The sequence below is a fragment of the Erpetoichthys calabaricus genome, chromosome 8, assembly GCF_900747795.2.
Source record: "Erpetoichthys calabaricus chromosome 8, fErpCal1.3, whole genome shotgun sequence".
In the NCBI taxonomy this organism is placed as follows: Eukaryota; Metazoa; Chordata; class Cladistia; order Polypteriformes; family Polypteridae; genus Erpetoichthys; species Erpetoichthys calabaricus.
Window position 1 is genome coordinate 158,619,714 of NC_041401.2, and position 14,561 is coordinate 158,634,274.

Consider the following 14,561-nt stretch of genomic DNA (forward strand, 5'->3'; position numbering starts at 1 on the left):
GTCTTTTATACACAGCAGTGACATTTAATATGACATTTAATCTTAGACATCAATGCATCATTAGAATGGGCTGCAAATTGGCTGTCCATTGGGAATGACCTTTTCACTGTATGTGGCTTAAAGTATGTGAAATCCTTACTAAAAGCAGATTCAATAAGTTGTGACCCCCTGCTTGCCTCTGGGTATACGTGTATAAATCACATATTTTAGTAATGAAAAGGAGCAGACAACACTGAAAAAAGACACCCATAGATATCATTACTACTTTTGATTGCTTTGTGGACTTACTACAACATATACAAACAACCTTGAAATCTGGCTGTGTCTTGCCTAAGGGACACATTGACATAAGTGGCTATAATACCTTTCTTTAAATTGATAGTATGATTATTGGTACGTTTCATATATTACTTTTCCCTGATGTATTCACAGTGTACTAGGGATGCACTGATTAGTCAAACCGGGATATAAATTAGCCAGTTGTTGTTCTTTATGCATGATTCATTATTTGCTATACAAGTGACCAGCAATGGTTGGTTTTTGAAATAAAAATGTAGAGTTCATCCATGGGTTTGCCCATCCTCTTTTGAGACTAAGTGGTTTGTACTGTTTTTTTTTAAATGCTGTAGATGACATTTAGTTTTGATTTCTCAGACCCCACATGCGTCAGTGCATCATACTTTAGGGAATACTTTCAAAACCATGTGTCATCTGCTTGAATTACTTAACATTTGTGTCCTTTTTGCCAACATAGGAGAGTACATGAAGCACAATGTATTGAATGGTCTGAGTAGCTGCAATGTTTATATTAACACAGAAAAAATAAGCTAAGATGGTAAAATTTGTAAAGTCAGAGAGCTATGATTGCTAATCAGCTTTTTATGTATGTAACAGATATGCAAGTGTGGAATGTTACATTTTCAGATTAGCTTATTTTTTTTACTAACAAGGGAAATTACATGAAAGATGTCTCTGGTGGGGACTGATGTGCTGTTCTTTTGTATTAACACAGGTAACATTGATAGTTCACAAATAGGTTTTAGTAGATATTTAAAACTGCATCAGTTGAATGTTTTTAATGATACTATTTAAATTTTGCAGGTATGGGTTTGTTACATTTGAGACAAACGAAGATGCCCAGCGAATTCTTAAAGATGTGAGCATTGACTTTTTTCTAGAAGATTTTTAGGTCTTGTTAAAATTAAGAATATGGGATGATTTTTTTTAATATAAGTTAAATGTTATTGTAACTTTTGCTTCAATTTGGTAATAAAAATAAAGTATAATAGTGGAATCTCAATTTGTGCAAATTAATCTTAGGTAGGCATAGCTTTATTTGAACTGGCAAACAAAAAAAGATGTAAAAAAATTAGGAGATCAAAATTAGCGTGGCATGGGGTGACATATTTTTTCCTTGTATTGCCCAGTGATGACCTGTCATTCTCTTATTTATGTCTGTCTCTCGCTGACTCTTTGGTGCAAGAAAGAAGCAGACAGGTTCTCCCTTTCTCAAACTTACTGTTGAAATACTGAGTGTGAGAAAGAGTGAGATACGTTTCCCATATTTTTGCTTTGTGTCTCTCCTTGGTGTGCAGTTGCACGTGAAAGACAGAAACCCACGTTTTCTGTGCTCTCTGCCTCACACTTACCATTGCTTATGGTGACATTACAACAATGAAGAATTGCTTCTACCTTTTGTTTTATTAACTCATTCACCACATGCTTTCTCACTAATCCTGACGTGGTCTCACAGGAAGTTTGGTGGGAGGTGCTGCACACAGTGGTGAAAAGAAAGAGATGAGTGATACCTTTACATTTAAGCTTAATTGGCTAACCAGTTTTGAGAAGAACTGCTGAATTCTGACTTCACTGATTGCTTTTGCTATACTGTATACAGTATATGGTAGGCAAGCGTCACACTGCCATGTTGTTTCTTGACTTTAAAGTCTGAGAGCATTTCATAATTATGATTGCAGTTGCTGGTCCTCACAGACTTGAGGAATTACGTATCAAATTTCCAAAGTATCTCTGGCTACACTTCCAGTTAATGTGCTTCTTGACTGTATTATTGCTTTTCAAGCCTCTTTTCAGCTGGAACGCATCACAACACCTACTTTACATATTTGTTTAGCAGACATATTGTATATATTGTACTTTCGGGTGAATATACTTTGGTCAACAACTCTTGCACATGCAGAGGAGCTAATGCAGGTTGCTTGTCATAACTTATTGCAGAGAACTATGACTGAGTCATTGGGGGTGTCTAACCAGCTGATTGTTGGACGTGGACATCTATTGCAACTTTTCATGATAATGCGATTTTGTCAATAAAGGCAAAAACTAAAAGTTTCTGAAAAAGTCATGTTTTGTGAGGCTTCCTTTTGAGCAAAATTAATGCTTTGCGTTAAATGCTGTTTTAGTACTGTAGTTGTATTGAAAAATTTGATTAGCATTGCTATTATCCACTGTACAAGGTTTGCATCCATTGCTAAAGATGAAATTTGAATGTACTTTATTCTTTTATGCAGATTAAATGTTTTCAGATGTAGTCATTTGAAGTATTTCTTTGTGAGTTTCTTGTGATTTAAATTTTTTTTCTATTGGTAAATATATCATATTTAAATCTATACTGAAGAAGCTACTGTTTATTTTTATTGTTATTTTCTTAATCTTTTCTCTTTTGTACAGATTGATGAGCTTCATTTTAGGGACAGAAAACTGAACATTGCCCAGGCCATACGTAAGCAACAAGTGGGAATTCAGTGCTGTTCTGGTAATTGTATTAAAATAATATTCACTGGGCATTAAGGATTTGTATGCATATTAAAAAAATGTAATCTAATGTTTATTTGTGTTTAAATTCAATTTCTTAGAAGCGCTTAGATGACTGTGCTTATGCTAATATCTCTACCCAGTTTTATTGACTGTCTTACAAATGTCTTGCAGAAAACATGGTATAATATCATATTGATTTTAAAAATAACTTTTTCCGGTATGACCTGATTTCTCCATTAGTTGTAATTTTTGCTTGCTCGATCGCCAAATACGTGTTTTTCTCATTCTGCCTTTGTTGGTTCTACAAAAATGTTCTGTAGCTGGTTTCACTTCACATATGCTAACAAAAAATAAAGACTGCTGCATCTCTGGGATAGAATTAATTTAATTAAATATAAGAACAGTAAAATACCTTGCACGGAGGATGCATGAATTCACAAAGGGCCACAGTTTTGATAACAGGTACTCGCCTCTATCGAACTAAAAAGTACTGTTTTCGCCGAAGCATCTACAAAATAAGCATTCAAGGATTTTTCACTCCTTCCTGTTTTCTTCATCTGCACAGCACTCTGGGTAGCACTATTAAAATTGCAGTTTCCTGTATTACACACATGTCACATACAAATCCATACAAAAAGACATCACCATTAAGACACAAGTAAACCAACACACAGTTTCTTACTGCATTCATTTTGTGTTTAAATGAATTCACAGATTTTCTGCTAATTTTTATCCTACCTACTACTAAGATCAATGTTGTATACTCAGTGGGCTGTCCAAGGTCTATCTGCTTATTTTTTATGATCACTGATTTGAGTTTGTGCATTTGGTTAGAACAACCAGATTATGTTATGAACTAGCTTAAATCACCTTGTGAGCAGTTGTAGCCAACTTGGTATGGTGGCAAATGTTATAAAATGAATACCGTTACACTTCATACATACTGGTATTGTCATAAATAATAAAATGTAAGCAAATGCATACATTTTAACCATTACAAAAGATGTATATTGTGACCAGTAGGGGGGGTTGCTGTGCCCCATACCTCAGACATAATGATACAAGTCCTGATACAATAAAAGGTTTATTTTTACAAATACAGTGCATCCGGAAAGTATTCACAGCGCATCACTTTTTCCACATTTTGTTATGTTACAGCCTTATTCCAAAATGGATTAAATTCATTTTTTTCCTCAGAATTCTACACACAACACCCCATAATGGCAACGTGAAAAAAGTTTACTTGAGGTTTTTGCAAATTTATTAAAAATAAAAAACTGAGAAATCACATGTACATAAGTATTCACAGCCTTTGCTCAATACTTTGTTGATGCATCTTTGGCAGCAATTACAGCCTCAAGTCTTTTTGAATATGATGCCACAAGCTTGGCACACCTATCCTTGGTTGGATGGGAAGCGTCGGTGCACAGCCGTTTTAAGATCTCTCCAGAGATGTTCAATCGGATTCAAGTCTGGGCTCTGGCTGGGCCACTCAAGGACATTCACAGAGTTGTCCTGAAGCCACTCGTTTGATATCTTGGCTGTGTGCTTAGGGTCGTTGTCCTGCTGAAAGATGAACCGTCACCCCAGTCTGAGGTCAAGAGCGCTCTGGAGCAGGTTTTCATCCAGGATGTCTCTGTACATTGCTGCAGTCATCTTTCCCTTTATCCTGACTAGTTTCTCAGTCCCTGCCGCTGAAAAACATCCCTACAGCATGATGCTGCCACCACCATGCTTCACTGTAGGGATGGTATTGGCCTGGTGATGAGCGGTGCCTGGTTTCCTCCAAACGTGACGCCTGGCATTCACACCAAAGAGTTCAATCTTTGTCTCATCAGACCAGAGAATTTTCTTTCTCATGGTGTGAGAGTTCTTCAGGTGCCTTTTGGCAAACTCCAGGCGGGCTGCCATGTGCCTTTTACTAAGGAGTGGCTTCCGTCTGGCCACTCTACCATACATGCCTGATTGGTGGATTGCTGCAGAGATGGTTGTCCTTCTGGAAGGTTCTCCTCTCTCCACAGAGGACCTCTGGAGCTCTGACAGAGTGACCATCGGGTTCTTGGTCACCTCCCTGACTAAGGCCCTTCTCCCCCGATCACTTAGTTTAGATGGCCGGCCAGCTCTAGGAAGAGTCCTGGTGGTTTCGAACTTCTTCCTCTTATGGATGATGGAGGCCACTGTGCTCATTGGGACCTTCAAAGCAGCAGAAATTTTTCTGTAACCTTCCCCAGATCTGTGCCTCGAGACAATCCTGTCTCGGAGGTCTACAGACAATTCCTTTGACTTCATGCTTGGTTTGTGCTGTGACATGAACTGTCAACTGTGGGACCTTATATAGACAGGTGTGTGCCTTTCCAAATCATGTCCAATCAACTGAATTTACCACAGGTGGACTCCAATTAAGCTGCAGAAACATCTCAAGGATGATCAGGGGAAACAGGATGCACCTGAGCTCAATTTTGAGCTTCATGGCAAAGGCTGTGAATACTTATGTACATGTGCTTTCTCAATTTTTTTATTTTTAATAAATTTGCAAAAATCTCAAGTAACCTTTTTTCACGTTGTCATTATGGCGTGTTGTGTGTAGAATTCTGAGGAAAAAAATGAACTTAATCCATTTTGGAATAAGGCTGTAACATAACAAAATGTGGAAAAAGTGATGCACTGTGAATACTTTCCGGATGCACTGTACCTTTTTACAAAAATGCTTCTTTAATAAACACAGTAACATTTCCAGTGCAATTCTTCTCTTTCTGTTTTCCTCTCTCCTTCCATCCTTCCACCCAACTCTGTCTTGCCTGGATGGTGTCGAGCAGCTGTTTTTATTTTGGACCCAGGAGTTCTTCTGGTGCTATGGCATGGCCCAATGGAAGTACCACTGGGTTAAATGGAAGTCCCACAAAGTAGGAATGATTGATCCTTGGGGCCACCCACAGACCTTGACAAGGCTGTCCTACAGTTTCCAGTGTACCTTGCTGGTGTTTGCACAGGTAGTGTCACCCAGGGAGGCTGCTACTGAGCATGTCAGGGGACCATGTAGTCCTATTAGGTTGCCCCCCCCCCCCCAAAGACCGTCCTTCCATTACACTGGCCTCCCAGCTGGGTATTGTTCCTCGGTCCAACCCTGCTGTATTGTCAGTGTACCCACTGCCGCAGTAGCATCTTCTGCCTAGCTCCTGGTTGAGGCAGGATGATCTTCACCCTGTTTCTTGTGCCTTTGTAGGGCTGGCCTCCTCTCTAGGTAAGAAAACTTGTCCCATGCGTGCTGCCCATCACAATATCAAACAACACGCACATATATATGTATGTATCATGATAATGAAACAATCATTTAATATTTAATATTGATAAATTCACACTTGTCTTGCTGCATAGAGCAAAAGAACATTGCCTTATACATTTAAATGTTATTATTTATTCTGTATTTGCAGTGCTGTAAGTAAAATGCATTTTGAAAAATGATACAAGATTCTTAAATGCTACATTCCTTCTGACTATTGTGGAACTGTCTTTGCAGATATTATACATCTTTTGAAACAGGGATTATAAACTTTATTAGAATAACCTGTGCAGGTAATAGCTGACAAATATTAAGATTATCCAGGACTTGGAAACTGATCATTTCACTAGCTTCCATTAATATTTAACTATTCTCGTAAATACATTACTCTCTAAATATTCCTTTTTTTTCTATTTGGTGTTCCATACTTACCAAAGACAGGATTTCCTGATAATGATGCCTTTATCAATGGAGTAACAATACAAAATAAAGAATCTACTAGTTAATGCTACACTTCATAAATGTAGAATATAACTAATTGATTTTTTAACAGTGTAGAGTAATATGTTAATTTTAAGGTTTTTTGTTTGAACCAATGTGAATATTTGTAGTAATCCTATAGGACACGTAGCAACAACAAGGACTTTGATGCCACTTGAACGTTTGCATTAAGAGTATGTGAAGGGGATGGATGGAAGTTTGAATGTAGTGTTTATTGGTATGCTTAGTATTTAAATATGTGGGAAATGGATGATTTTAAGTTGTCAGTTTTGAGTGCACCACTGTTAACAAGCAATCAGATACACAGCTACCCACCTTGATAATAAACATCAGACTACTATAGGACTATTTGTGTAGTTTATTTAAACTTAGCACTATGGCAGTTAAAAGAGTTAGGATATCAGGACTAAGATCTGAACATTATCACTGCTAGTATCATACTACATTGTCTGGTTCTGATAAGGTACTTGTACGGTACCTTCCTAGGTACACTGCAACTGACATAGAGTTTGTTCGATAATAATTGGTCATCAACACAAACCATCATTGGACATTTTTCCTTCATTAGTCTTTAATTGGGTTGTTTATCTATGCTTTGTCACTTTTACATTTCACATTCAAACGAATGAGTTTTCAGTATTTCTTTTGCTTTTCCATATTTCTTTTGCCCTTCCAACTATTTTTTCATTATTTTGGAACCAGGATGCTAAAAATATATGAGAAGGCATGTGAGCAACACATGTGACAAACTGACTGAATCAGAATACATGAATACAATGTATAGTATGACTGAGACTATAATTACACATCACCAACTTTATTCAACCCCACAATGTATTGTAGGCTGAAGCGAGGTATGCTTGAAATGACTCCAAAAATAATCAGTTTTTAGCACTGGCAGCACACATTTCAGAATCATCCCAGACTCACTAGTAGCATAAATTCAACTTTGTTCTGGTCCTTAAGTCAAAAGAAGTATACTAATCGACTTTCTTTGAATACATAATTTTTGTTAATTGGTTGTTTTTAATTTGGGGGAACACCTGTATTTAACTTGATGTATTTCTTGTATATTTCTTTTTTTTTTTTTAATTTTATTGATTTTATTGTAATCATTCCATACAAATATATCAATTTTTACAAAAAAATAGGATTGAAAACAAATCAACCCCACCCCTGAGAAAGAGAGCATGACCAATGGACTAAAACTTTAAAAATAGTAAAAATAAATAAATTGATGAGTTTATTAGGTGGATAAAGATAAATGGAGAAGAAAAAGAAATAGGGAGAGAATCTACTTCCTCAGTGCTTTAAGAGCTTATTCTAAAATATTATTGATTAGATCCTGCCATGTTTTGAAAACGTTCTGCACAGATCCTCTAAGTGAGAATTTGATTTTTTCCAATTTCAAATAATATAAAAGTTCAGTTACCCACTGACTTAAAAGAGGAGAGTTAGGATTCTTCCAGTTGAGCAAGATAAGTCTACGTGCCAACAATGTAGTGTATTGTATATTTCTTATTCATGTGTATTATGCATACCCTAAAGCTACAATGGGGCTATGCTAGCAGTACCTACCAGTTGCATCACTGAAGTAACTTGAAAATTCTGGCTCCTTATGAATTAACATCACAGGAGTTGTTATTAAAACAGTTTATTTCTCACGTGTATAATCTACTGTACAGTTTGTGTATGATTTTAAGTTAATAACACTTGTTCACCTTTTGTCTCCTTTTGTGTTCATCTGACAAAACAGATGACAATGTTTCTTTCTTAGGTTCAAATGAAAGTTTAGTTCCTTCTGGCTCAAGCACCATGTACATGACCACCTCAAGTGGATATCCCTATACTTACCACAATGGAATGGCCTACTTCCCCACCCTTGAAACAGCCCCAGTAACTCATATCTGGCCTGTAAGTTTTACTGTTTTTTTTTGTTTGTTTGTTTGTTTTTGTGTGTGTGTGTGTTTTTGAGGCTTTTTTTGCAGTTATTTTCAGTTTGAAAGTATTCACGTTACAAGCTATAATTAGCAATGTTTCCTATTGCCATACTTATATCTGCTTTTTATTAACCCCTTAACCGCCCTCTGCCAGATATATCCGGCACCGTTGTTTTATTGCTAACGCCATACTGCCGGAATTATCCGGCACATTTGCCTGTGGTTATATGAATGCCTGGCAAGTAGTATAACTGACGGTTTGGCGTGGGTATTATTACTACGTTGTATTTCGACAAGTCTGTGGTTGTTTTGGCCGGTCATGTGACGTGATTCGCATGTAACAGCTGTGAATATGGCGAAACGTAAACTAACTTCAAGTGAGGCTTTGCAGGCGATTTTGGACTGTTCTGATCATGATTGTAGCAGTTCTGAAGAAGATTTTAGCGACAATGATGAGCAGCAACGTGCGCTGCATGATACTGTGAATGAAGACGCATCGGATGACGGCGATGAGTGGGTGTATCCCCAGCATCTCAACTGGACTGCTGCCCGAGGTGAACTACCTTTTCTGCATCCGTTTGAGGCAACGTGTCGCTTTACTGTTGATGTAAACAGTTACACTGCTGAGCAGTTTTATGAGCTGTTTGTGTCACCTGATTTGATCAGACATTTTGTTCATCAGACAAATCTGTATGCAGCACAGTTTATTGAGAAAAATCCCAATTTACCTCCACATTCCCGTGTTCGTGCTTGGTTTGACACTGATGAAAACGAAATGAAAAAATTCATTGGGATTTTGATGTTGATGGGAATAATCAGAAAACCAGATATTGAGATGTACTGGTCTACAGATCCTATGTATGCAACACCTATTTTTGCAGCTGTCATGACACGTAACCGATTCTCTTTGCTGCTGAAATTCTTTCATTTGAATGACAACAGAAATGAGCCAGATAAGAAAGATCCAAACCGCGACCGCTTGTTCAAGCTACATCCTGTGATTGATCATTTATTTGAAGCATTTCAGTTGCCCTACATGACAGGACCGTCAGTTGCAGTTGATGAAAGTTTATTGTTGTGTAAGGGCCGCTTACAGTTTCGACAGTATCTACCATTGAAAAGGGCACGGTTTGGTATCAAGATGTTTTGCTTAGCTGAGAATTCAGGTTACATTTATAGATTTCGTGTATACACTGGCAAAGAGGATCCTATGAGTAGTATTTCAGCAGTGTTGCCAGATGAATGTAAGGACTTTGGACTTTCAGAAAAACGCTGTCGTGTCTGTTCAAAGAAGGGTCAGCGTAGAGACGTCAAGACCTTCTGCTCAAAGTGTCCCAGTAATCCAGGACTTTGTGCAGTTCCCTGCTTTGGCCTGTGGCACAGCAAACTCAAATACTGGGAATGAAACTATGATTGACTGAACTACTTTTGACTTTTGAATTACTTTTGACTGTTCCGTTTTGTAGTAGACAATAAATCCAGAAGCCTGAGAAAAGGTACATTTTGTGTTTTATTATGTGTTTGCCCATTTCTAGAACTTGCACAACATTTAGTGGTCAATACTGATTGAATAAATGTAAAAAATGTAAAAAAAATGTAAAAAAGTAAAAAAACGAAAATTGTTCAGATTTTACCTGGCGTGGGGAATATTTAGGGAGTTGGCGGTTAAAGGGTTAAGAAAATATTATCAACTTTACAATGAATTTCTGTTATTTTGTACTTGCTGGCATCAGACGGAAGATTTATAACAGGAGCCTATAGACTTTTCCTATGTCATATATTACTCAGCTTCAGAAATGGGACCTCATGTATACAGTGTATATGCACAAAAATGTTGCGTACACTTGTTTCCACGTTCACATCGCGATGTATAAAAACTAAACTTGGCATAAAACCATGCACATTTTCACGCCAGCTCAATCCCTTGCATATGCAAGTTCTCCACTTGCTTTTGCAAACTGACGGCACTTAGCATCAAAGCAGTGCTACTGTTCCTGTATGGTTTCCCTTTATTTTTTAGATTCACATCCCTGACGCGGCTTTATCAAATGCATTTTTTTGTTCAAGGCATCCGATTGTAATCAACCTGTAACCATATAATGGTGCACCAAATGGCCAAACTATTCCAAATACTATAGCCACTTTAGTGTTGTTAGTCTCAGTGCACTGCTCAGAGTATTTTATCCCACTGTATCTGATCGGAAAGCTCTACGGGATTGTGTCAAGAGCAGGGAGAAATATCAGGATACAGCATCTAGCACACGCTGCCTCAGCCATGGGCACAGTCTATTCGAACTTCTCCCATTTGGCAAACGCTTCAGAGCATTTCCTGTGTGGACCTCATGGTTCAGAAACAGTTTCATCCCAAGAGCTATAAACGCACTCAATCAGTCTATCAAGTGCTCCTGGTAGAACTGTTTACAGTGATCCCTCGCTATATCGCGCTTCGCCTTTCGCGGCTTCACTCCATCGCGGATTTTATATGTAAGCATATTTAAATATATATCGCGGATTTTTCGCTGCTTCGCGGGTTTCTGAGGACAATGGGTCTTTTAATTTCTGGTACATGCTTCCTCAGTTGGTTTGCCCAGTTGATTTCATACAAGGGACGCTATTGGCAGATGGCTGAGAAGCTACCCAACTTACTTTTTCTCTCTCTCTCTCTCTCTCTCTCTCTCTCTCTCTCTCTCTTGCGCTGACGTAGGGGTGTGTGAGCAGGGGGGCTGTGTGCAGCTGCTTCCTGAAGGACATGCTGCACGGAGCTTCGCATACTTAAAAGCTCAAAGGGCACGTATTGATTTTTTATCTCTCTCTCTATCTCTCTCTCTCTCTCTCTCTCTCTGCTCCTGATGGAGGGGGTGTGAGCTGCCGCCTTCAACAGCTTTGTACCGGCGGTGCTTCGCATACTTAAAAGCCAAAAAGCCCTATTGATTTTTTTTTTGACTGCTTGCTTTGCACTCCTTTGAAAAGGAAGATATGTTTACATTCTTTTAATTGTGAGACAGAACTGTCATCTCTGTCTTGTCATGGAGCACAGTTTAAACTTTTGAAAAAGAGACAAATGTTTGTTTGCAGTGTTTGAATAACGTTCCTGTCTCTCTACAACCTCCTGTGTTTCTGCGCAAATCTGTGACCCAAGCATGACATTCTAAAAATAACCATATAAACATATGGTTTCTACTTCGCGGATTTTCTTATTTCGCGGGTGGCTCTGGAACGCAACCCCCGCGATGGAGGAGGGATTACTGTATACTTATAAGTACAATTGCCTCACTGTAACCTTGCATTACAGTTGTAGCATTGCACAACCAGAGCCACTTATGCTTTCATATTGTATATTTTTCAGTTTTTTTTATCCTAGTATTATTATTATTGTTGTTATTATTTTAGCATTTTTTAGGAAAATAAGTTAATGGAGGATTTGCATATTGAATCTCATTGTACCATACAATAACAATAAAGGAATTCAATTCAATTCAGTAGAAGAGAGCACGTATTTACAGATGACGACTGGCTTCTAAGTTGATTTAGATTTCCAGGCCCTGGACAAACTGGTGAGGAAGGCAGGCTCTATTGTTGGCATAGAGCTGGACAGTTTAACATCTGTGGCAGAGCGAAGGGCGCTCAGCAGGCTCCTATCAATTATGGAGAATCCACTACATCCATTAAACAGTGTCATCTCCAGACAGAGGAGCAGTTTCAGCGACAGACTGCTTTAATTTAATATTTTTTTGCTGCTGGAATATGTGAATTTCCCCCTGGGATTAATAAAGTATCTATCTATCTATCTATCTATCTATCTATCTATCTATCTATCTATCTATCTATCTATCTATCTATCTATCTATCTATCTATCTATCTATCTATCTATCTATCTATCTATCTTCGAGCTCTTGATATAATTGTTAAGATAAAATGCAGTAACGTATATATATTACATTATACAGATAAATGTTTAACTTCATTTAAATAATGTACTGTATATTGTTAATGACTGTGGTGGGCTGGCGCCCTGCCCGGGGTGTGTTTCCTGCCTTGCGCCCTGTGTTGGCTGGGATTGGCTCCAGCAGACCCCCGTGACCCTGTAACTGGGATATAGCGGGTTGGATAATGGATGGATGGATATTATTAATGATTAAATGTGCGAGGACTCGGTGGCGCAGTGGTAGCGATGAGCTGCCGTTCAGGAATTGTTCCTGCCTCGCACTGTATGCTTGCTGGGACTGGCATGACCCTGAATGGATAAATGGATGGAATTAATTAAACATGTACTACGAAGATATTTCAGTGTTCCTTAAAAGTTTTGAAGAATCGGCGTTCTAAGCTTACAGATGGCTTTACATTTATTAAAGAGCTGATTGTGTGGCGATTGGTTATTTGGAGAAAGAAGAGGAAGGATAGGAATTGGGGGTTAGTATGTTTGAAAGAGACAGTACTGCTGCAATAAATTCTTTTATTGAGGGTTGTGCATGGCGCAACAAGCAGTCTCTGGAAGTGGTGCAAGCTTGTCGCTACCACTGTGCCAATGTGCCTCAATTTTTTATACATGCTTTAATTTCTATCATCATGATAAATGATATCAAGTATGCATCTTAGTATTTAAATTGTTCAGAGAGCTGTAACATCATGAATGTAATGTATTATGTGTCCATTTGGCGTATGAGAAAGCCCATTTAAGAAGCACATAGTGATTCACACACATAAGAGTACATAGATGAACACATAGAATACGAAGCATTTAACATGCTACTTTAGTTACGATGGGATTTAAGAAACTTTGCATATTAAAAGAAGTGTATTTCTGGGAGGAGTCGGGGTGGGGCGGCAAGTGCACGTATGAGCGTTACTTTTCACGCTGACCGGGATTTATGGAGCGGAAGAATGTGAAAGTTGGCGTATACACAGATTTATGCATCTGGATTTTTTTGTGTGCGCGCACATTTCCGCTTTTGTCCATATGCCATGTTTAAGTGTGAATTCTATTCACAGCATTATGCATGAGGCCCATGGTCTATTCTTCTCTGTATGTATATTTCATGTATAATCTTCTGTTCTTCTGGTATTGTTTAGATTACATTAGATTTGGTTATACTTTAATTATTGCAAAAATAACATCTTCAGTTGCTTTTACAGCAGAAAGATCAATATAACCGTGCAAAATGAACTTGAACCATAGAATAGAAATCTGTAGTGGGTAGTGTCATTTGAGCTGTATTATGACCAAAGCAGAAAAGTGTTTTGCTCAACATACAGTCCGTCCTGGAAGATGTTGTGTCAGAGGTATTTTAGTGGTCTGGGTAAAAATATAATTTTGTTATTTCCAAGGTTATTATAGTTTTGCCTTTTTATATTATTTTTTATTTCTATATTTTTTCTGACCTTACTTGGAAATTCAGCTTAGTTTTAGTTTTCTTCATCATGTATTTTTAGTTTTAGTTTAGTTTTTATTTCACAAAGACATTTCTATTTTATTTTTATATATATTAGTTTCAGTTTTAGTTTTAGTAATTATGGCATGGAGCTCCTACGGAGTTAGTTTTGTGTCACAATCAGACAGAACTGTACACTTAACAGATTTGGATATGAGTTTAATGTTAGTGGAAGCTTACTACGCTACATGGTTTACTATCTGGTTTTGTTTTTGTCTGATAAAAACAAGCATAATCAAAACTAGACACTGAATATGAACAATTTTACACAATTTTATAATTTTTAAAATATTTTCTCATGAAAATCACAGGGGCTTAGGAAGAACAGGTCTCTTAGACTTGAATCAGTGTGCAGACCCCACCTAGCTGTATTGAGGGAAACAAAGAACAACAAGCATGTAGTGTCAAGGTTAGGGGCACTGTGTCTTGAATAGACCACCATAAAGGGATGTAAACCCATAATGAGCAGAGCAAGAGCAGGTAATAGGAGTATGGACGGGCATAAAACAACAGAGACAGCGTCTGAAATTAAGAACAACATATACATTATCTAAACCTGTTTAGAGTAGGATTGCAGGAAATCTGGAGCTTACCACAGCAGGTTTGATTGCAAGGCAGGAAAAATCCCTGGAATG

General features: G+C 37.8%; 1 protein-coding gene across 1 annotated transcript in view; it reads left to right on the forward strand.

The window, feature by feature from the left end:
- LOC114656637 (protein boule-like) overlaps nt 1-14,561 on the forward strand; it is a 212,456-nt gene that overhangs the window by 84,532 nt on the left and 113,363 nt on the right. Inside the window, exons 4-6 of the mRNA XM_051931058.1 lie at nt 1,102-1,156; nt 2,689-2,764; nt 8,313-8,470. Of these exons, the coding sequence (XP_051787018.1) occupies nt 1,102-1,156; nt 2,689-2,764; nt 8,313-8,470 (289 nt within the window). The remainder of the gene's footprint in view (nt 1-1,101; nt 1,157-2,688; nt 2,765-8,312; nt 8,471-14,561) is intronic.